This window comes from Heteronotia binoei, chromosome 1 (genome assembly GCF_032191835.1).
Source record: "Heteronotia binoei isolate CCM8104 ecotype False Entrance Well chromosome 1, APGP_CSIRO_Hbin_v1, whole genome shotgun sequence".
In the NCBI taxonomy this organism is placed as follows: domain Eukaryota; kingdom Metazoa; phylum Chordata; class Lepidosauria; order Squamata; family Gekkonidae; genus Heteronotia; species Heteronotia binoei.
Genome location: NC_083223.1, coordinates 159,952,945 through 159,977,616, shown reverse-complemented (window position 1 = coordinate 159,977,616; position 24,672 = coordinate 159,952,945). Strand labels below are relative to the sequence as shown.

General features: G+C 39.9%; 1 protein-coding gene across 4 annotated transcripts in view; it reads right to left on the bottom strand.

Annotated features, from left to right (window-relative positions):
- The window catches only part of RYR2 (ryanodine receptor 2), a 757,628-nt gene that overhangs the window by 162,779 nt on the left and 570,177 nt on the right, over window positions 1-24,672 (bottom strand). For all 4 annotated transcript variants that reach the window (XM_060243352.1, XM_060243324.1, XM_060243334.1 and 1 more), the window contains 7 exons: window positions 19,806-19,866; window positions 16,316-16,554; window positions 13,845-13,926; window positions 11,567-11,697; window positions 5,372-5,692; window positions 4,694-4,934; window positions 2,929-3,016 (listed from right to left, as the gene is read on the bottom strand). In XM_060243352.1, the coding sequence (XP_060099335.1) occupies window positions 2,929-3,016; window positions 4,694-4,934; window positions 5,372-5,692; window positions 11,567-11,697; window positions 13,845-13,926; window positions 16,316-16,554; window positions 19,806-19,866 (1,163 nt within the window). The remainder of the gene's footprint in view (window positions 1-2,928; window positions 3,017-4,693; window positions 4,935-5,371; window positions 5,693-11,566; window positions 11,698-13,844; window positions 13,927-16,315; window positions 16,555-19,805; window positions 19,867-24,672) is intronic.

Below are 24,672 nucleotides of genomic sequence, written 5' to 3'. Positions count from 1 at the left end.
CATATTTATTGTATTTAAATTATGAATGTTTTAAAGTGTACTATGGCTATATGATGTTACTTGCCCTGACCTGAGCCTGTCTAGAGGGAGGGTGGGAAATAAGTCCAATGTAGTTATCGTCATCATCATCATTGTCATCATGATCTGTTTAATCACCATTTCCATTACCTAACCACAGGATCCATGCCCATATATGCTCATCCCATTTCCCATCTTGCTCAGCTGTCCTAGTGCGGCTAATTAGTACTAATTGAATTGCCCACCAAGATCTATTTCATTGTTCAGGCTAGAACTGACTCAAAATACATTCCCTCTCCACCTAGAAACCTTTCCTCTTTTACCTGATTTGGAATTGTTCCCAGGATGCTGGACCAATCCACTCTCTCCCATGTCTAAGTCAGTCAGCAAATGTGTGCTTTCTTTCTGAAGTTTCTACCATCTGTCCAATAACTGGGGGCAGAACTCTTCTCCAAATTCCACTCTGCATGCCAAAGACTACATTTGTCTTGTGGGCTGTTTAGCCTACATCAGCTGCAACCATTTTGTCCCTTCCTCTTTTGGATTACTGGCTATCCGGAATTGTGGACCATATTTCAAATGGAATTTACTTCATTTATATGGCTGGATTGACTGGTTAATGAAGCTTTTTTATTTTTCTTCTTGAAATTTACTAACTCACCACTCCCATGACTCTTTTATTTAGCAAGAATGCACAGAAACACAGTTCTGGTTGGCTTGGCATCAGTGAGTGTGGCCTAACATATAAATGAGTTCCTGCTGGGCTTTTTCTACAAAAAAGTCCTGACCACCCCAAATATTTCTATTATCCCTCTTAGTAGCTTTATTATTGACTTCAATGCTATCCATACCTCAGTGTTCCTTCCAAGCTCATATTGGTGCCTTGCTGTTTAATCAGAGAGCTCCCACTAGGTGAGATTTGAGAATTTCTTTAAGCTATAATATCCAAACCATCAGCTCCTTAGACTTTACTAAGGATTAATACTGTGATATATGCATGTATATATATATATATGTATATATATGTGTATATATGTATGTATGTATGTATATACACACACACACAGATTTTACAAAATAAACATTTAGAATCAGCAAAGTGCACAACATAAAACATCATTTCCCATTTTCTTAAAATCTTTCTCTTGTCTCTTAAATCTAAACACTCCCAGAAGAAATTTTACAACTGAAACTGTGGTTAGATCAAAGCCACCAAGCAAAAGCCGGAGCTTATTTGCCACAGGCAGATAAATATCGAAAATGAGTCGCTAAACTATTTTCTTAAGTAGTTATACCTCTGGCTTACAAAAAACACGTGTTCTATAGTTTCAACATAGCCAGATTCACAACCACATAATCTCTCAGAATAGGGCTTTCTCATGTAGAGCCCACTAAGAAGAGCAGTAGAGAGCACATTAAACCTGGCTAAAAAGAAGGCTCTTCTGTAAGCTGGGATGGTCAGAAAATCTATAAAGGGACAATAGGACTTGGAGTATGTAAAGCCAAAGAAAGCAGGAGAGCACACACGACGAGCACGGAAAATAGTGCTATTTAAGTCCCACTGAAACATTTTTTTCATCAGGGATCCAGCTTTGGAATAAGACAAAGTCAACAAAAAAGCATTATGCAATCCCAAAGCCCGAAGTTTACATTTACAAATTCAAACCAAGGGTTAACAAATGAGTCTCTTTGTAGTACAGATAAGAGACTGTCTGCAGGGAGGGTCAGAAGAGATTTTAACCGGTATCCAAAGATTGCAACCCACGCTTTAGCTTCCAAAGATCAAATCCCCAACTCAGCTCTAATGGCAATCCCTGCAATACAGTAGGGGGCAGTCAAGAGTTTTCTAAGGAAATAGTGCAAAACATTAATACTGTGCTCTTCTCACTGAAGGGGCCAAAAGCAGCTTACAACAGAAAAAAACAGGAACACTGCATACATAAATCAATAAACAACAAAACAAATTACATCTTGGGCCAGTCCTGGATTCATTTGCTGGCTTATATGAAGGCATGGGCTAAAAGCCAAAGGACCCTGATGTCACTTCTGGGTTTGAATCAGGAACTGATGTCATAATACCCTATGAATGGCCAAATTTCCATGTTTTTACCACAAAGATTTGAAAACTCCTTGAGCATCAATATGTCACTTCCAAAACCAGCAGTGATGTCCCCCACCCCATTTTCCCTCTTGGAGTTTTTGGGGTTTTCTTCCTTCAGCTTGATCCCAAGCGCTTATTGCCTCTAGACACAGCTTTACAGGTACCTTGCCAAATACTTGTGTTGGTACAGTAATGACTGTGACTGTTGGGTCTTGTGTCATGCCAGTGCTGTTTCATTGTCTATGAACTTGCAACCTGTGCAGAATTTGAGATTCAGGAGAAGGAGATCTTTACCTCTCCCCAAACAACAGTTATGCAGAATCATTAGCTGTTGATTGTTTTTAAGATGTAACCCACCCTGAGCCTGTTCTACGGGAAGGGCAAGCTAAAAATTGAACAAAATAAATAAATAAATAACATTTCTTTTTAATCAGCCTCTCTCAGACTCTATATTTCAGCTTGATGGACCCTACAAGCTTCTATCAGCTTGTACACACAGGAGTTTATATGCCTAACTCTGAAGTTTATAGTACATGGAACTAAGTGGAGAGAGTTAGGCTTGGAGTAATACATAGCAAAAGGAAGGTGGCTTCACTGCACTGGATATTTTAGTGAGGATTTGCACTTGAACTGGAAAGTGAGCCATATCAGACTGATACTTGCCTGTGGTGCATGTGTTCATGCCTCATTCCCCGCCCCCCTTATTTGTATGCTGCTATACAAAGAACCCTTTCCCCACATCATATCACACATCATAATGACAGGTAATTTGATAGCTATGATAATAAAAAGAAAAATAGTGAACTTACATGGGATTTTGACCAGTAAATGAATACTTCAGCAACCATACGAAACAAATCTTCAGCCTCAGGGTTGGGTTCTTTTAGCCACTTTGCTCTGAAATTAAATAAATGAGATGTTTATTAAGTTTACAAGCAGAAGACCAGCAAGGATTCACAAGGAAGGAAACTGCATTTCCCTCGCCTTCTCTTCCCTCTTGCTTTTCCTCTTTGCCTCTCCCTCAGTATCTGAAGCAACTCTCCTTCTTTCCATTACTCACCTACATAACTACCCACTCACCTACCTTTTGATGTATCTCTCTCCTCCTTCCCTTTTTCTGCCTCCCTAAGCCCATCCTCAGCTTTCCCTTTTACCTTTTCTGCTCCTCCTATCTCCATCTTTGTTCTCTCCCTATCTTTGAACTTTTTTAGTCTGCTTCTTTTCACCCTCCACCACACTGACAGTAACTGAGGTTTCCTCAGCAATGTTGGTTGCAGGTTGCTCATCATCCCACTCCACCCCCCAAATGGTCACTGAGACCTCACAAGGAAAAACCAAGTTAAAAAAAAATCCCAATGACGTTATACAAAAATGACCAACAGGTTCAGGAAAGGGAATTTTGAGAGGAGCATAACCAGCTTTAAGAGGGGATTGGATAAAAATATGGAGCAGAGGTCCATCAGTGGCTAAGTATATATATATATGTGTGTGCGTATGTGTATATGTGTGTGTGTGTGTGTGTATATATATATATATATACACACACACACACACACACACACATTAGGGTTTGTAGAGTCTTTCAGGATCAAGTGCCGTGTTCTACTGGAGAAAGTTTTCCTTCCAGACGTTTCGTTCTCAGCTGTGGAGAACATCCTCAGTGGCGTTGCAGCCGGAGCAGGCGCTCAGACCTTCTTGGCTGCTGTGCATTGAGTGCACTCATTGAGTGCACTGTGCATTGAGTGCACTTTCCGAAAGACTCTACAAACCCTAATGATGTTACCAGCCGTGAAAACCTGAAATCTTTGATATATATATACACACACACATATATTGGCCACTGTGTGACACAGTGTTGGACCGGATGGGCCATTGGCCTGATCCAACATGGTTTCTCTTATGTTCTTAGCAGTAGTGGGTGGTGGAAGTGCTTAGCCTTTTCCACAACAGCTGATTTCATACACAGAGAAAACTGTCACCCATCCCCAGAGTTCCAGATCCTTTTGCTTTCACAAACATCAGCTAGGATCACCACAAGACGAAGAGACCTTGTGGTATTTTGGATTGGGAAAATGGTTAGGTTAAAAAAAAAAACATCTCCTAAAACTTCTATTCATTTAAAAATAGTTATTGGGGGTCCCGTACAAGTATTTGCATGTGCTATATGGTTTTCCTCATAGAAACTCAAACACCGAAGTATTGTTTTTCTCCTTTTGTATCCCACTGAGGTACTTTGTAAAAATGCTGTTAAACAGCAGGAATCCTGCCAAATTACATTTCTGCTATTTGCATGAAAAATCATTCTGTCCAACTTTAGATTCCTTTAAAATACCCACGTTCAAGACACAGCAGATGATCTCTTCTCTTATGATAGGATAGCAGCCACAGCTCTCTAATATATCCCATCCTATTTTGGTTAAGTATGAGTAAGAGAAATTGCTCCTTGTGTTCCTCATTTCAGATATAGGGTGAGAATCTGTACATGTACAATCATTGTTGCAGATAACATTATGCCTTGTAAGCACATAATTCAACATGCATTGAAGTTCTATTCTTGTCCAGCACTCTACATACCTGTTGTAATCCACAAATCTTATCAGCAATGGGTAGAAGGCATAAAGATCCCTTGCTAGAGTAGTGAACTCATCTAGGATTAAGAGTTCTGCCTCAGACATGTCTCCTCTACCTTCTGCTCTTAAGTGTTCCTCATCAGATATAACCATTGCTGCTTTTTTCTTCAGTTTCTCCATCAGTGGCAGAAAATGGGTTTTCAACAGCTGGGGCTTTACTTTGCTGATGATAGGCTGGGAAAACACTATGTATGGAAACCATTAATATTATACATTACTAATTTGTGAAGTTATAATCAAAGCCATTATTTTCCTACAAGAGTGCTTCCCACTCTTCAAAAACTCTTCTGTTACTAGCAGTTTCAGGTAATTGTTGATGTGTATGTAAACTGATTGCACCCAGTTTATCTCCACTCACATTCAGGATTCCAGCACTTCTTGCCATTCTCACCTGTCCCCGCTCCTACTAAAAATATAATCTAGAATACCAGAGTATCTGTCTTTCTGACTCTGTCCATTGCCATTGATTAAACCAACTAGAATGCTGATGCTAAAATAACTCTATTCTTATTTCTGCTTCTATATAAATGGAGTTCTATTTCAGCTGAATACCCAAGCATTCAAAACAGAAATCCCAGAACTAAAGGATCAAGTAATGCATACTTATTTTTTTATATTTTACCTGCTAATCTCTTCATCCAGGCTCCTTCATCAATGCCAAGGTTATTATGTATGATTTTCAATATATTTCCCAGAAGGGTATTCATATGCTCTGAAGTCAAAGCTGTGCAGCACATTTCACTCTTGTCAAGGTTGTTTTCTGGCCCATGTTCCCACCAATGTGACATGTAGCTACACAGCATGGGCAAAACTACTTCCATTACATGAGGCATTTGGGTATAGCGGATGCCAGATTCAGCTAATTCCACTATTTCTTCCATCAGTTTCTCCAGAGAAGGAATGTTTGAGCAAAGCTCTTCTACACTGTTTGGTAAATTGAGGCCTAGAGAGAATTATATTACTATTAATAGCAATAAATATTTTGACATACCACTAGTGTAGTACTAATTTTTTTTATATTCGATTACTTTTATTCATGACTTCCTATGAGCAACCTACCATTGCAAAGGATGCAAAAGGTCAATAAAAAACCAAAACTTTTGGAGTGTTTCATCTAGCAGTTGGCTGTTACTCTCCAGTTATGCTTTTTTGAACACATGAAATAGCATTGCTTATATTTGTTTGTTTTTCAACCTCATGGCTGCAAATAGGGTCACATGCTGATACATATTAAACCAGGGCTTTTTTGTAGAAAAAGTCCAGCAGGAATGTATTCACATATTAGGCCACACCCCCTGACACGAAGCCAACCAGAACTGTGTTCCTGATAAAAAAAGCTCTGTATTAAACTAACCCCTTTTAATTCCCCTGACAGCTTCTAGAAATGCTTTGGGTCGAAATGGTGGCCCCAAAAACAACTGCAGAACTAGAAGCCTCTTTTTGTTAATTTTCTTGCTATACCACAATTTATACCCTGCTAGATATTTAGAGAGTATTTTTAAAACCTATTGCTGTGCATAGATGGAGCATAAATGCCTGGCTTTAAAAACAGAAGTAAAACAAATGCACTATCTTCCTGCCTACTGCTATAAATTTTATATCTTATATAAAATTGTGTATACTCCTATAAAATTTGTATTTTTAGAAGTCCAGAAATCCCTTTGCATATATTTTTGTATTTTCAAAGTTTCTCATAAGGTTGCAAACATTTATGAAACTTGATTAGCTCTACAATTTTTTTATTTCAGTTAGCATTAAGTATACATTTATCATACCATAATCAATATTAGGACATATCTTGAAAATGCAACACTGTGGTGCTATTTGAAATGAAAGCTATTTGAAAATGGCAGAACCAAGATGAAATTACATATTCTAAGTCATAAGTGATTGAAGAATAATAAAGCCTCTGACACACATTTGTAGTGAAATCTCCCTCTCTGAGAGAGAGCAGGAAAGGTGTGCTGCTGAAATGGTGAGTATTTGCCTCTTCTTTCTGCTTTTTCTTAACATCTGGGGGGAATCAGCTGAGAAACTGTGAGAGGAGAGAGTCTGAGTTTGTGTGGTTGCGGGGGAACTGCTGTTTGTTTGTTTTGAGTGGGCTGTAGGTGACTGCAGCAAGTGACTGTTGCTGATTGGGAGTGTCTGTGTTGTCTGGGGCTGCACCTTGCCAGAGGCAAGAGCTAAAGGGCTCTTGACCTGTGGCTCTTAGCCTGGGGGCTCTGTAAGTAGCCAGAAGGATCAGGAAGTGGGGGCCCTAGCCTCTTTGTGTTCCCAATAAGGTAAGTAGACTTTCCACAAGGAGAGCCACATAAATACAAAAGGACTTAAAGGGAGGATTTCATATTTAAAAAGCTATTATGGAGGTAGAATGCCAGCAGGTGGGTGGGGGCTTTCCAGTGTTTTGCACTGAGTGTCACATGTATGACTATCTGCCCACTGGACAGAAGTCTTGGGTGTATGCTCGGTTCAAGTCTTGGGTGTATGCTCGGTTCAAGGAGCTCCTGGTCTACAGGGAATGAGTTCGCACCCTTGAGGCCAAGGTGGCTGACCTGGAGAAGCAGAGACAGTCAGTTAGGTACTTGGAGAAGACTCTTAGGGACTTATTAGATGTGTCCCACTCTGAACATGGTAGCCCTGCTGCTGCCAGGGAGCATGAGGGTCAAGAGGGAACAGGGCACCAGGATAAGGGGAATGCACCTTCAGAAGGGACCTCTTCTTCAGTTGGTGAGCAGGTATCCTTTCACGCCAAGGAACCATCCATGGGCAGGGAGGGAGGGCAGGTCTTGGTAGTTGGAGTTTTGATCCTTAGACAAGTAGATACCTGGATGGCAAAACCGCATACTGACTGTATGGTGACTTGCCTGCCTGGTGCGAAGGTAGCAGACATTACGTATGTTGTAGATAGACTGATAAGACAGTGCTGAGGAGAGCCAGTGGTCATGGTACATGTTGGCACCAACTACGTGGGGAAATGCAGTTGTGAGGTCCTGGAGGAAAACTTTAGGCTGCTAGGCAAGAGACTCGAGACCAGGACTTCCAAGGTAGCCTTCTCAAAAGTGCTACCTGTTCCATGTGCAGGACTGGAGAGACAGGCACAAATTAGGAGTTTCAATGCATGGATGAGACAATGGCGTAGGGAGGAACAGTTCAAGTTTGTTAGGCACTGGGATGTTTTTTGGAACAAGCAGGAGCTGTACAAAAGAGATGGTCTCCAGTTGTCCCCAGAAGGAACCAGGCTGCTGGTGCTTAAAATCAAAAAGGCGGCAGAGTAGTTTTTAAACTAAATCTTGGGCGAGAGCTGACAGGAGATGAAATGTCTCTGTTTTGGGATGACTCATTTCAAAGAGATGACAGGTTAGCTGTTACTCTTCTACCAGATTAGAGTTGTCCACTGAGATGGTGACAAACGGTATGGACCGCCTGCCAAAATCTTGAGGCAGCAGGAGGAAGGTTGCAGGCCTAACTTGCCTGGGAAATTACAGATGTTTAAATACAAATGCTAGAAGTGTCTGAGATAACATTGGGGAGTTGGAATGCTGGGGAAAATTGGGGGTATTGCATTCAGCTTTTGGGGGTATTGGGGGAAAATATTGTGGGTATTTCAGAAACTTGGTTGGAATGAGGAGAATCAGTGGGACATGGTGATTCCTGAATATAAATTATATCAGAAGGATAGGGAGGAAAGGGTTAGAGATGGGTGACTTTGTATGTCAGAGAGGGTATACAGTCCAGTACAATTGAGAAGGTAAGAGAATTAAATTCACTTCTAGAAATCCTTTGGGTCAAAATGGTGGCCCCAAAAGGAAGTTTAACTCTGGAAGTTTGTTATCACCCACCGGATCAAAAGATAGAGGATGATTATAAAATGATGAAAGAATTAAAGATAGCGGCTAACCATAAAAACTGTGTCATAATAGGTGACTTTAACTATTCGCACATTGATTGGGTCAATATGTGTTCCAGTTGGGAGAAAGAGATTGAGTTTTTAGACACTCTCAATGACTGTGCTATGGAGCAGATGGTCACAGAACCTACCAGGGATGGGGCAATCCTGGACTTGGTCCTAAGTAATGCCCAAGACCTGGTGAGAAATGTAAAAGTGACCACAACACTTGGGAGCAGTGATCATAATGTTGTTGATTTCACCATTTGTATAAATAGGGAGTTGCCCCATAAGACCAACACAATCACTTTTAACTTTAAAAGGGGTAAATTCTCTGAGATTATAAGGCATGTGAAGAGAAAACTGAAAGGAAAGGTAAACTGAGTCAAAACCCTTGGGGAAGCTTGGAGGCTATATAAAACTATAATCCTAGAAGCTCAGATAAAATATATACCACAAGTCAGGAAAGGCACAAATAAGTATAGAAAAAAGCCTATGTGGTTACAAACCAAATAATGGAAGCTGCAAAAGGTAAGAAGGATTCCTTTAAGTGGTGGAAAGCTAGTCCAAGTGAGGTTAATAAAAGGAAACACAGGCTGTGGCAAATCAAATGCGAGTCTGTGATCAGGCAGGCAAAAAGCGACTATGAGGAGCATATTGCAAAAAACATAAAGACCAACAATAAAAATTTCTTCAAATACATTAGAAGCAGGAAACCAGCCAGGGAGGCAGTGGGGCCTTTGGATGACCAAGGGGTAAAAGGACTACTGAAGGAGGATAGGGAAATGGCTGAAAAGCTGAATGCATTTTTTGCCTCCGTCTTCACTGTGGAAGATGAAAATTGTTTGCCCACTCCAGAACCACTAATTTTGGGAGGGGTGTTGAAAGATCTGAGTCAGATTGAGTTGATGAGAGAGGAGGTCCTATGAATGATAGACAAATTAAAAACTGATCAATCACCAGGCCTGGATGACATACATCCAAGAGTTCTGAACGAACTCAAAGGTGAACTTGTGGATCTCCTGACAAAAATATGTAATCTTTCATTGAAATCTGCCTCCGTTCCTGAGGACTGGAAGGTAGCAAATGCCATCCCCATCTTTAAAAAGGGTTCCAGAGGAGATCCGGGAAATTACAGGCCAGTCAGTCTGACTTCAATACCGGGAAAGTTGATGGAAACCGTTATCAAAGAGAGAATTAGTAGGCACACTGATGAACAAAAGTTATTGAGGAAGACTCAGATGGGTTCTGTAAGGGAAGATCTTGTCTCACTAATCTGTTAGAGTTCTTTGAAGGGGTGAGCAAACATGTGGACAAAGCAGACCCAATAGATGTTGTTTATTTTGACTTCCAGTAAGTCAAAGTAAACAAAGACTCCTTAGTAAGCTCACAAGTCATGGGGTAAAAGGACAGGTTCTCTTGTGGATCAAAATCTGGCTAATTAATATGAAACAGAGAGTGAATATAAATGGGTAATTTTCCCAGTGGAGAGTGGTAAGCCGTGGGTTACCGCAGGGTTCAGTACTAGGTCTGATGCTTTTTAACTTGTTCATTAATGATTTGGAGTTGGGAGTAAGCAATGAAATGGCTGTTTGCAGATGACACTAAATTGTTCAGGGTGGTGAGAACCAGAGAAGATTGTGAGGCACTCCAAAGGGATCTGTCGAGTGAGCATCAACGTGGCAGATAAGGTTCAATGTGGCCAAGTGCAAAGTAATGCACATTGGGGCCAAAAATCCCAGCTATAACTACAAGCTGATGGGGTATGAACTGACCAAGAGAGAGATCTTGAGGTCGTGGTAGATAACTCACTGAAAATGTCGAGACAGTATTCAACTGCAATAAAAAGGCCAACACCATGCTGGGAATTATTAGGAAGGAAATTGAAAACAAATCAGCCAATATCATAATGCCCCTGTATAAATCGATGGTGCAGCCTCGTTTGGAATACCGTGTACAATTCTGGTCACGGCACCTCAAAATAGCTACTAGAGCATTGGGAAATGTGCAGAAAAGGGCAACTAGAATGATTAAAGGGTTGGAACACTTTCCCTTTGAAGAAAGGTTAAAACGCTTGGGGCTCTTTAGCTCGGAGAAACATCAGCTGCAGGGTGACATGATAGAGGTTTACAAGATTAAGCATGGGACAGAGGAGGTAGAGAAAGAAGTACTTTTCTCCCTTTCTCATAATACGAGAACTCATGAACATTCAATGAAATTGCTGAGCAGTCAGGTTAGAACTGATAAAAGGAAGTACTTCTTCATCCAAAGGGTGATTAACACATGGAATTCACTGCCACAGGAGGTGGTGACAGCTGCCAGCACAGACAGCTTCAAGAGGGGACTGGATAAATATATGAAGCAGAGGTCCATCAGTGGCTATTCGCCACAGCATATTGTTGGAACTCTCTGTCTGGGGCAGTGATGTTCTGTATTCTTGGTGCTGGGGGGGGGGCACAGTGGGAGGGCTTCTAGTTTCCTGGCCCCACTGATGGACCTCCTGGATTTTTTGGCCACTGTGTGGCACAGAGTGTTGGACTGCATGGGCCATTGGCTTCTCTTATGTTCTTATGAGGTTACCCACCCATGGGATGCAAAGCTGTGAAAGGGAAAAAAAAATTGGGGGGGGGGGATTTATTACATTTTGTGATAAAATTGGTCTATAAATAACAATTGCATGTGACTCTTAAGCATGTTACCTAGAAGTAAGCCTTTTAATCTCACTGGGGAATTCCTGTCATCGTTGTCCAGCCCAATTTTATCTATTTAAGATCTGACTTTAGAACATTTTTAATGTCCTTGGAATTAAACTAATAGTAAATAGTATTCACTTACATTGAGAAGAATCACATAATAAAAATTATATGTATAAGTTCCAGAATATATACAAAAAAATTTCAAGGTATTTATTTATGGAAGCATTCAGTATACCTGCTCTGTCTTTTGCAGACTTGGTGTTGTAAATAGAATAAGTGTTATGTTTGTTCAGATGAGTTTCCAAAAACGCCACAGGAAAGGCACCAGCAAAAGCAGCTAAACATTCACCTAAAGCTGAGCGCTGCCTGAAAATTTAAAAAGTCCTGTAATTACTTATATACCATCTCTTGACTGAAAGCTAGCTTACAATCATCTAGGATTGCCAGGTCCAACTCAGAAAATATCTGGGGACTTTGGGATGGAGCTGGGAGACCAGGGGTAGAGTCAGGAGACTTTCCCATTTCTTAAAATAAATAAAAATACAGCAGTGCAGTTACCCTGAATATAGTTTTCATTTCCTTGTCCTCCAGCAGCTAAACTTCCACTAAATGAAAGTGAACACACACATTCTCACAAAGCAGACAAAATAAACACAGTTAGCAAACACACACTTCTGTGATCTCACTGGGGCAATTTATTCACATTGCTAAATATAACCATCTGCTGTATTTCAACCAACTTCTTCAGATTAATAGGAAATGAAAGAACAGCCTAGAGGATGGAGGTTTCCTCTAAACAGAGGGATTGAGAGCATCATGGCTCTGTCTGCTTGCCCTGCCCCCTCCCCCCACAGCATTCCTCTTGACAAGATTTAAAGGCACACATACATTCAGAAACACAAACAGTTGCAAGCCTTTTTTGCACCTGTCGAGGTTTGAATGCACATGGTGACTGCTGGGGCAGGCCTTCCCCCACCAGCCAGCTGGCTGGTGGCAGGCAGGAGTCTGAAAAAAATGGGGGATCCTCCACCCAGACCTGGGAACTGGCAAGCCTAGAATCATCCTATTTTCAGTATTACTGTAAACCACACACTTTAATTAGATTATTGTAACTAGTAACAGTAACAGAAAACCTCACTGAATATAGATGAGCATAAAATAGTACTGGACTATTGCATAAACATTAGACATGTAAAATACATAAATAGATAAAATAAAACAAAGGAAAATATCAGTATTTTTATTATTTTTCTTAACATCTAATAACAACAGAGAGATTCCAAAAGTTCACTTTGGGCCTGTTCAGATGCACAGTTTAATCAGTTGTTGCTGCTGTTTCCTACTGGATTAAAAGTGGCTGATCAGACAGCAACATCTGCCCCCCAGTAGTCAATTGTTGTAGTCCCCCTCCAATCATTCTCCAAATTGGATTATTTTGTTACTTGCTCCTTTGTGGTATTTTTTGAGTTGTCCGGTTTCACCTCATAGTTTTTTCCGTCTGGATAGTTCTGCTGCAATACTAATCAACTTCCGGATGTCTGAAGGCTGTCCCAGAGCAAAAGGAGCCTCAGACATCCAGTTTACGGTTGCCATTTTTTTTTTTACTACTTAGCGATATGCACATAACCGCATAACCACATGTTTTTACCTATGCGCATACACCTGTGCGCCTGAGCACATACATATATTGTGTGCGTATGCATAATGCTCCTATGTGCCTAATGGTGGAGGAAACAAAAAAAGAGAACTGCATGGTCCCATCATGTGGACGGCAGAAGATGGTTTCACTGTAGAGTGATTTGAATTGCAGTATGGCAGTCTGATCGATAATATCTGGAACAAAGATATTCAGAACACAACCAGGTCAGTTTAACATAGACTTGACACACTGTGTGAACAGGGTCTTTGTGTACTTTAAGCATTTCCACAGCTGTGCTCATACATGCTGATTTTTATTTCCATATTTTATAAAGTAAAACCAAATTTTCCCTACAAATTTTTCACCTTGTTCTGTTCTTCCATTGCTTTAGCCATCTGCAAATGAATAATGGCACCAGCTGGAATCCTCATGTAGCAGTCAGAGCTAGGACTGCCATTAACCAAGTGAAGGTTGGTTGATATGATTGCTCCTAGAGAATGCCAACTGAGAACTTCAAAACAGATCAACAAGCTAACTTGAGTTTTATCTTCAGAAAATTAGATAGAACTAAATTCCAGGAGACCTTTTGTGGGATATGAGCAAGAATGGACAATTATACCCCTGAATCTGCCTTACAGGTTTTTCAGCTCTTCTCTCCAGTTATTATTTATATAATGCATTGTTTGAAATTTTGATGGCTAATGATATGAGATTGTTTTATATAATTTGTTTATATAATGTTAGCTTTCCTGAGGGCTCCATGAAGATCTGTCTGGCAGGATACAATTTTTTAAAAACCCTTAATTGAAGTGAATAGTAAATTCTCCAAACATCAGGTGTTTTATGAATCCGCTTTGAAAGTTCTCCTCCTTACCGCTCCACGTAGATACTCTTGCTGGTTCCCAGAGCATATAAACTGGCCAGTATCCTATAACAAGAGACTTGAACATCTTCCACTAAAAAAACAAAAAGAAAAACTAAGAATGGATTTTATTGTATCATATTTCAGTGCTCAGCAAAAAGTGATTTAAAGAATATAATCTTATTATAGTTAAATAGTCTATTTTAATTATTAAAACATTATACATGACACTATTATACATTGTATAAAAATACAGAACAATCCTATTATGAGATAAAATTATATTCCTAATTCACTTCAAGTTTGAGCCTAAATCATTACACAAGCACTTACTAAAGTAAGATATATAGCTATTACTAGAACATACAGTGGAGGGAAATGGTGCTTTGTTAGCTTTCTCTAGATGGTAACCCTCTTGAGTAACAAAGCTTTACAGCTTACAGCTATATAATAGTAGTAAATTCTCATAACAAAAGTTATATAGAGAGTATACACTATTTTAGAGCTTTCTAACTTTGATTTAGAGTTCTGGATCTTAATTTTTTATTCTGCTAAATGATAAAATAAGTTTTATTTTCATAGACGAGAACTTTAGGATCCAATCAAATGTCAGGAAATTGATTTAAAGGTTTACGGTCTGACTTCAGAACACACCCTATGAAGTTACATACGAGTCTGTCTCAGATATATTCCAATAGTACGTCATGTATTTTTTTATTGCAACTGGCTATGGCTCTCGTAGAGACATTTCCCAGTTCTGCTATGAAGAGTGTTTTAAAAACAGATGCCAGGGTGTGAGGCAAAACACCCTAGTTTCTCTCAAGAGTTAATGTGATTATTAAAAGATTTTTTCTGGCCTGCAGGTGTTCATAATTTGGTCCTTCTTTCAGTTTCCACCCTTATCTCTTTCAAGGCAGAATTCAAAATGAGGTAATCAGTTAACCACAAGAACCTGTCTTGGTCATATAACTACAAGAGAGAGGAATTAGGAGTGGTTGCTAACAGCCTCTGGAAAATTCCATCAAAGGGTACCTATGATTAGAGCATTAAGACCATCTGATCTCTGGGGACAAAATGCTATAATTATAGTACAGATCAGAGAAAGCTATGATAACTTTATGTTTATGTCATGCTAGTACACTTTGATATGTTATGCTACATCATGATGGGTGGTTACATATAGGGTGGGTTCACGCTGGGAATTTGGCATGCCTGTATTCCAACTATGAAAAAAACTGTTATCTTTGATGTGAGCCATAGCAATCACATGACCGCTGCCCTGCTGCCAGGAAAGGCATGGGCCGCACATGTGCAAGAGGAGTGTTCAGACTGCTTCTGCGCATGTGGGGTGCTTGCATTGCGGGCCCTGGTTGTTCAGACAGCTGCAAATGTGCCCTGCCTGTGTTTTAGAGATTTGCTACTGGGCAGTTCCTGGTAGCTATTTAATCCAGTCCCAGCCCATCCTAAAATGAGAAAAGTACAGGCAGGACTCAGGGGGCAGATGGGCACATGTGATCATGTGCATTAAATCCAGAGGGGAGGTGTGGCTAGGTTGGGCCAAATACGTTGTGTGATTGCACCCACAGAATGCTTTAGGCTACAGCTTGCTCTTATGCTGCAAGAAGGTGTGCCATCCAATACCAGGTACTAAATGTATTAGACAGAAAGTTAGCTTAGTTAGTTTTCTTTGCTGCTAAGCAATAAACACTGTATTGCATAATGATATTCCTTTTTAAAACTGTTCAATAAACTGTTCAATTGTATTTTTATAAAGGTTTGCTTTATTTGTGTGCATTCAGACTGGAGGATCCACAGGGCTTGGGGCTGCTCACATTAAAAAGTAGAGGTTACCCAGGGGGACCCAAGCTTGGGTCTCTGACAAGAATTAAATTGGAGATTGTCTGCATGGATAGTATGTATTCTATCACTTACCCTTCAAAGTTCTTGGTTCAGATTTGAACACACCAATGGAATTTATCATGTAACTACTTTGATTTGGCCACAATCTGCTTCTTCTTCTGCTAACAGGAGAAGGAGAGGGGTGATTTCACCCATTTCCCCTCCCCAGTGCAGTTCCCTCTACCAAGATGGTAATATTTAAAAAAAATTCTTTGATTCCTTCTGTGGACAGATGGGATCTTCCTGCCTCCCTTGTTTTCTGCATCCCCCTTAACTACCTGAAAAACTGCCCCTGAATGTTAGCTAACCATCAGGCACAGCTAGCACACAGGTTGGGGATGGATGGGCAGGCCATGGATGGATGGAGAACCCATGAAAATTGTGCCCTTCCTCTTTTGTGAGCAGAAGAGCCCTCCACTCCTTTGGATCTAATCCTCTGGAATTACCATTGTAATTTTTAATATTAAAATATTCAAATGCCTTGAACAGTGAACTGTACTATTGTAAAGAAATTTCACTCTAATGATACCAAACACTAAACAACACAGAAATTAAGTACAAAATAACATCTAAACAATACCTACATATCAGGTCTTCTCCAAATTGATGCTGTCCAATGTGTTCAAATAAAGAAGATAGCACTGGCAGAAGAGCCACAGTGGTATAATTGATTATTTGTGTCACTCCTTTTGGCTGACTCCTGGTGTGTGTAAATTGCCCTTGCTTAAGGTTCTCCATTGTCTTCTCCAGATCTTCTGCAGCATTATCCAAAAATGTCCTCAGAGCCATCTTAACACTCTCCAGACCTGTCTTCATCACTGTTCTATATATTGCATGCCATAAAACATTATTATATTCTGTTATGAATTTAAATAATGCAATAAGTACTCCCTGAAAAATCAAAAAATTTTGAAGCAACCCAGCAGCTAATATACATGATGGTAAAACTCACTGGGGTGGATCCTAACACTATCCTACCTCTCCACTGAAGCTTTCCTGAACACTATCCTGTCTTTTTATCACTGAGCACTCTAACACTGAAGCTTTCCTCCAGCCAAAGAAACCTTGCTCTTCCATTTTAAAAAGAGCCACTTAAAATGAAAAGTCTCCTTAGACTGGAGGAAGGCTCCTTGCTGGATAGTTGGTTGCATTAATCATAACTTTTAATCATAATTAAAAACCTTTCATATACTTTTAAAATAATTTCTATAGTGCTTATAGGCAAAGTATAGGAATCCCAGAGACTCAGAGAATAGGAACAATATGGTTGTTTCCCATTTGCAGAGTTTCCCATTTGCAGGGTGGGGACCCAGTACTGGGCCACGGAAGCCTCACTACCAAGTCACAAAAAAAGCCAAAGCTAGCCCCACTCCCAGCAAAGCATGACCTCTGCTCTGCTCTGCTTCCTTCCTTCCACCATCTCTCTGCTGTGCAGAGAAAAGCTAGCCTTGAAGACTGACACAGGCTGCAAAGCTTGAGCTCCATTTGGCTTCCTTCCTTCCCCCATCTCTGTGTTGTACAGAGAAAAGCTAGCCTTGAAGACTGACACAGGCTGCAAAGCCTGAGCTCTGTTTGGCTTCCTTCCTTCCCCCGTCTCTGTGTTGTGCAGAGAGGAGCTGGGCTGCCTCTCCTTCCTTCTTCCCCTCTCCCAGTGTTTGAGAGAAAAGCTGGTGTCCACTGGCACTTTAGATCCATGAAGTGTTCTTCAGGGTATGAGCTTTCATGTGCCTTGCAGTATGTTCTTTTGGGGAGATTTCCTGGGAGGTCAGGGTGGCAAAGAAGGGTGTGTGTGTGTGTGTTTTTCAGCTGGGGGGGGGAGTGGGCATTCCAGTAGCTATTTTTTTTTACCAAACAACTCCTGGGCAGAATTGTTGCTGGCTGGGATAATTTGATGGTGAGGCTTTTTCCCCCTTTGTCCCCCCCTTCTTTTTTTTCCATCTGCAAGGGATGCTCTGTCTGTATTCTTGGTGCTGGGGGTGGGGGAAGCAACAATGGGAGGGCTTCTAGTGCCTTGGCCCCACTGGTGGACATTGTGGTGCTTTTTCGGCATTGTATGAGAAAATTTTGGACTGGATGGTCCACTGGTCTGATCCAATATGGTTTCTCTTATGTTCTTATGTTCTTTCTTTCCATGTCTTTCTTTTCCTTTCCTTTCCTTCCATTTCATTCTTCCCCTTTCTTTCCTTCCTTCCATTTATACTGGATGAAACTTTTCTGTTCATCATACTGTTGTTGCAGACATAGGAGCTCTATCAATGGAAAATTGGCACCCCCAGTTGTAGCCAGCTGGCTTTTCTATGAGATTTCTGTGTGAGTGAGTGAGAGTTAGAGGTGTGGGGCAGAAAGAGATTATTGGAGATTACTGCTCAACAGCACTGGAAGTGATGGTACTATGAACTTGGCACCATTTTACTGGTCCTGCTTTTAACAGCTGTCTGACACTAAAATTAAACTCCTGTAGATATTAAAAAGGATGAAATAAGTTCACTGGCTAAATATCTGCACAACAGGTTGCTTTTAAAGGCTTGGGAAAACACAGCCAGTAAAAAGCTGCAAGCCCCTCATAAATATCCTTTTTGGGATAACAGCAGAAAAGCTTGTATGAACTTTATATAACTTGAAATTAATTCATTAATAGAAGTACAATTCTCTGCTACCTTTCACAGCAATTTCCCAGTGTTTCAGTCAAGGAAAAGTATGACAAATAGCTGTCAAAAGATTTTCTTGAAACCAAGCAAGCTTGGTTGTAGCTTGAGGAAGGTTTCCAGTAGTAGCAGCTGAAGGAAGGGTCTACTAAATGTGTCAACATATTTTGAGGTACAGCAGCTGCCAGGGCCCAGTGTGGGTGGTACACAATACTGGCATTCCTGATGGCAATGGCAACAGCACTTCCAACTGCATACACTGGCTAATGCTGTTGAGGAAGGGGTGTGTAAGTGGTGCAGGCAATTGAACATGGGCATTAGGAGTGCTTGCAAGCTGGAGAAGAACACATAAACAGATAGATGCATACAGGTGTGAAGGTGGAAAGAGAGGACCCTGGGAATGTATGAAAAAGCTGCAGATCACCCACTTTCCACCCCCATTTTGGCTCAGCATTGAGTTTCAGAGAGATTTTTCTGAAAACAAAGTTACTTCAGAAGAAGAGGCAGGTTTGGGGGAGTGCCCTTGAAGTGACATCACAGGAAAAGGTGGAGTTTTGGTTTTGGTGGAATTTTGGTTCAGTATGCCCTGGAAATGACATCACTTGGCCCTTGACCTAGAAGTGACACTACAGGAAATGACATAATTCCTGTCTCCCAGCTCCACTCAAAGTCTTCCAGCTCCCCCAAAGTCTCCTGGCTCCACCCCTGAATTTTAGTGCAAACCAGGCCATGGGAAAGAAAAGTTTGGGAAACCCTGGTTTACAGTAATGCATACCTCTATGAGATCAAGCAAGCATGCCTTAGTCCTTCATGAGAAAAGTACACAGGCATTGTAGTGTTTATTTTATCCACAGATGGAATGTTTAAAAATCTCCAAGCTAGCAGGCCAATATTGGGTATAAGAGATAGAACTGAAATATAGTTTGGCTTCAGTGTTTTTATGGCACTTCAGCATGGCATAGCATTCCTGTGATCAAATCTGTTACCATAATGACCTCAAACTAAAAATCCCCCTCCCCCCCAAAAAAAATTCTGTTCTGCTCTGAGTATTGCATGTCAACATTGCCTATCATCATTAGTGCATCTTAATGGGATGAGAAGGGGAATGCTGGATGGAAGATCAGGGAAAGTACAAATTCCAACGTATACATATAAACATATCATGTGTACACCCACATATAGTTCACATAAAATCATACTAGTTTAACATAAGAATGTGGAAGGGAAAACTTGGCAAAGCCAGGCTGTAGTATAACCATAGAACAAAATAAATGTAATTAGTTCAAATCTATTATCAATAATTCAGATATAGAAATAATTCTCAAGTATGTGTAAACCACTAAATATTCTATAGCAAATCATTTTTGGCCACTCTAGACTTGTTTTGGAATTGAAGCAGTAATTTAATGAATTATGTTTAGGATTTTACCTTGCATCCAGGGTCTGGCCCAGAATATGAAGACAGTTGACTATTGAAGTTGCATCATTTCCTGAGAAGGGGGTTGGGGAGAGAATTTTAATTATTGTATTCCTTTAAAAAAAAAACAGCATTGCTGAATTTACAAATAGAAAAATGCACATTAGGAAGAAAAATCAACTGCCTAATTTTAATATTCAAGTAGAACATTTTACAATATTGTTTAAACCTTTTTAGCAGATGCTAAAAACAGAACTAATGATACACCACACCACAGATGGCTGAAGCAGACAAAGCATATTTCATTATTGTGCAGAGCAGTTTAAATAGTATTTAATGTAGTTTTAGGGCTGCGGTGAAATCTGCGTGCCTTCAAACAGCAGCAGTCTTGAAGTCCTATTTAAAACTAATTCCAGTGATTACTCCTCACTTTTCATACAATGTCACTGAATTCATTATAGAAGGAAGTACTTCTTCACCCAAAGGGTGATTAACATGTGGAATTCACTGCCACAGGAGGTGGTGGCGGCCACAAGTATAGCCACCTTCAAGAGGGGTTTAGATAAAAATATGGACCACAGGTCCATCAGTGGCTATTAGCCACAGTGTATGTGTGTATATAAAAATTTTTGCCACTGTGTGACACAGAGTGTTGGACTTGATGGGCCATTGGCCTGATCCAACATGGCTTCTCTTATGTTCTTATGTTCTTAAGACATAAATTGCAACTTTGTATTGCTACATAAGGAATATTATCTGGATAGGACAGGAAGGTTGTGAGGAGTGATTATACCTTGATTGGGCACTTCTCCACGGGGGCCTGTGTTACTTACTCTGGCCTCACCCCATTTGGCTGTCTGTCTTTGGTGGGTGTCAGCTAGGTGGCTATCTTCAAAAAAAGACACTCTCCATGTATTCAGGATAAGCATTTATTTTGAATAATAGATGACAGACACTTTCAAAGAAAAGTGTCTAAACTGAGGAATGATACAAGTTAGACACAATAGCTGCAAAGCCTTCTAAATAGTATTGTAAAACAAACCATGGCAAGGGATCCTGCTTTGAGTGGGTGTGGCCAGCCTGCATGGACTGGAAAGAAAACTTGTTCCCTCTGATAGGGTTGCCAATCCCCAGTTGGGGACAGGGGATCCCCCAGTTTGGAGGCCCTCCCTCAGCTTCAGGGTTATCAAAAAGTGTGTGTGTGTGGGGGGGGAAATGTCTGCTGGGCACTCCATTATACCCCGGGGAGACCGATTCCCATAGGGTATAATGTAGAATTGATCCGTAGTTATCTAGGGCTTGGAGGGTGGGGCTTTGAGGCAGAGGCACCAAATTTTCAGCATAGCATCCCGTGCCTCTCCTCAAAACACCCCCCAAGTTTAAAAAAGATTGGACCAGGGGGTCCAGTTCTATGAGCTGCAAAAGAAGATGCCCCATCCTTCATTATTTCCAAATTGAGAGAAGGCATTTAAAAGGTCTGCAGTCCCTTTAAATGTGTTTGCCATAACTCCCTTCAGAGTTCAATTGTGCTTGTCACATCCTTGCTCCTGGCTCCACCCCCCAAAGCTGATGTTTATTCTATGTGGCTCTTACATTAAGCAAGTTTGACCACCCCTGGTCTAGTGCCTTTTTATTACATTAGGAAAATTATACATTGCTTAGGCATTCCCCATTACATCAAAAGGATGTCAAACACTTAGCTGAATTGTGCCTTAGTGTATGATAGACAGTGGCTTGGATTCAGTGGAGCATTTCAAAGGCATACCTCCTTTCTTGAATGAGCAGTATTAGAGGGAGGCATTTTGGGCAGCAATGAAAGGGTGAGACAGTTGAACTCTATAGGTGGGGACTCTTCTGTCCACAGAAATACTCTGTGGGATTCAGAAGAGAGAAGATATTGGATTTATACCCCATTGTTCACTCAAAGTCTCAGAGTGGCTTACAATCTCCTTTCCATTCCATTCCCCACAACAGACACCCAGTGAGGTAGGTGGGGCTGAGAGAGCTCTTTAGAGAACTGCTCTTGAGAGAACAGCTCTGATAGAACTTGTGACTGAACCAAGGTCACTCAGCTGGCTGTATGTAATGGAGTGGGGATTCAAACTAGGTTCTCCCAAATTAGAGTCCAAAAGCTTAACCACTACACTAAACTGGTCATTATGAAGTAGAAAGTTATTGCAAGATCCAAGGGATTATATATGTTCATATGTAGGGTGCCATCAGGCTTTGTATTTATTATATTATTGATGAGCATTGCCTTAGCTGGGATGGGGCAATTAACTTATCAACAACAACAGCAGCAGCAGCAGAAGAAGAAACTTCAGTTTTCCAAAACTGTTGGCTTTGCATTTGAAGTATGGCACATGAGAAAACATAATAATTTCCTAAATTGGTCAGATTTTTTTTTTGCAGATTCTGAAGCATAACGGTGAAGTAGAATGACATAACTCATTACTGAGGTCACATTAATGAAATTATGTATATCAAAACTGCCAACTTGAACCCTAAGCGAATGTAAGACTAGTCAGATTCAATATTTTCTTAAATCACCAAGTATGTATTTTCAATCTGAAAAGTTTCAGTATGACAGAGTGTCTTCTTGTCATGCAGTGCAGAAGATAACACAACTGGGTGAAAAAAGGATGACAACTAAGTAACCTAATTCTACAGCTGGAATATCAAGCAAATCTAAAGATAGAAAATAATTTAAAAATCAATATAAAATACAACATATGGAAAAATTAAATTATTACTGGAAATTTTATGGGCATTCAAACCTGAAACCCATGACAGTATCAACCAGGGGGGAAAAACACCAAAACACGGGAGTATAGACTGAGGCTAGTCTTAGAATATGTACATAAATCACTGTTAGGAAGTAGAGATTAGAAATACAGAAATTATATAATAACAATAATTTTTTTTATTATATATACCTCTAGACAAAAAAAAATGTCATTTCAAACCAAAATGTTAATATATCAATAGAATATTGTGACTATACAGAAGAATGTTCAAACGTTTAATATAAACTTTGGAGATTCATAAGAGTTTGTGTAGATGACTGGCTGAAATGTAGCCTTCAGACATGTTCTGTTCACTGGTGAATTTTGATGGGAAAAACAAATTTCAGTCTGCAATTGCTGCCCTCTGGAAATCTCCCACCCCCATTCCAATTTTTAAGATTTGATACAGGAATATATGGGGTTATCTCACAATGGAAAGGATACTAACACAAACCTCAAATAAAGACCCTTACTCTGCCTCTTTTGATTATTATAATTTCTGGTACCCTGTTTTAAATTGTATTGCTCAAAACAGACCTTTTTGATCAGGATTGTGTTAAAAGATGTTTCACTATGTTAATTAATTGACATTATTATTATTTACTATGACTCTTTGACATCATCTTTCTCCTAATTGGCATAATTATTTGTGGCTTAACTTTTTACGGCATTGAGACCTATTGGACATATTTTTATTATTGGAACTTTGTAATGTGACAATCTGTATTTGGCATATGACAGTTTATTGTCTGTTTTTATATCTGATAATTTTTCAATAAAAATCTCCCTTCCCCTCCCCAAAAAGAAAGAAAAACAGATTTCAGTAGTGACAGCCATTATCCATGGCTTTGGGGTTAAAAACAGTTTTTTCCTAACATGCTACTCTAGTGAATTTGTTATATTGACAGAACGGCTTTCTGGTGTTTCTCAGAACATATTAATTGTTAACTCTCTGAGTTCTGAAGAAAGATTTAGCAGTTATTTTGGAAAGGGCTCAAGACATCAGGGAGAGAAGAGATTCAATTATACAGAAAGGTTTGTTGTATTTGAAAGCACTTTGCTGTCAGTTTGGGATTTTCTGCCTTCCTAAAAGTTGTCTGCAAACTTTGCAAACTTACTGCTTTACCAGATTCCTGACCAATCATAAAAAAAAATTAACCACACTCCTCCTTGGATAAGCCTTTCTTGATTACTTCTCTACATTCTGAAAATAACCCATGTGTTCCTTGCCCCCACTCTGATTTTTAACAGACTTTTGGTTTAAGATGTCTTGCCCTCTTATCCTACAATTGCCAAGTTTCTTTAAATGCTTTTCATAAGGAGAGTGTTGGCTTCTTTATCCTTTTACAGTTCTCGAATATTCAGCAGGCATGTAGATAATAGGAGACTACAATCTCCCATTTTGACATATTTACTGTGATTCCCCCTTAATTGAATCCAAACAAATGGTGACCAGAAAACTTAACTTGTTCTTGTTTTAACAGATGCAAAAACTAAGCATTGTCATTGTGTTGTGTGCTGATCTGTTGTTCATCCTCTAGTTTATCAATGTTACCTTTCATTTCAACATATCTGAGGAAGTGTGCATGCACATGAAAGCACATACCTTGAATAAAATCTACACTGGCAAAGTGTAAATACTAAAAATGACAACTTTTTAAATAAGATACAGGTGGGTAGCCATGTTGGTCTTTAACAAGTGATTAAAATATAATGAAACAGCTGTATTTGGGATTGCAGTTGGGGAAAATCTGGATGTCTTGAACAGAGGTATTCGCTGAGATAACTGAAAAAATATAGTCCTGTGTATTTCTAGAATACTTGCACTTGTGCATGCAATGCAGAAACAGCAAACTCCGTATTACAGTCATAACCATACCATATTATTCTAAGCAGTACCTCAATCCAAAAGAAAAAAATAGGTGAAAAACAGGAAGAAACTCCTTATATAAGCATCATTCATAGATATAGTCAACAGGGCTTTTTGGGTTAAAAAAAAGCCCAGCAGGAACGAATTTGCAAATTAGGCCACACCCCCTGATGTCGGCGAAATTAGGCTTGTTGGAAAAAGCAAGCTCTAATCTTTTGAATTT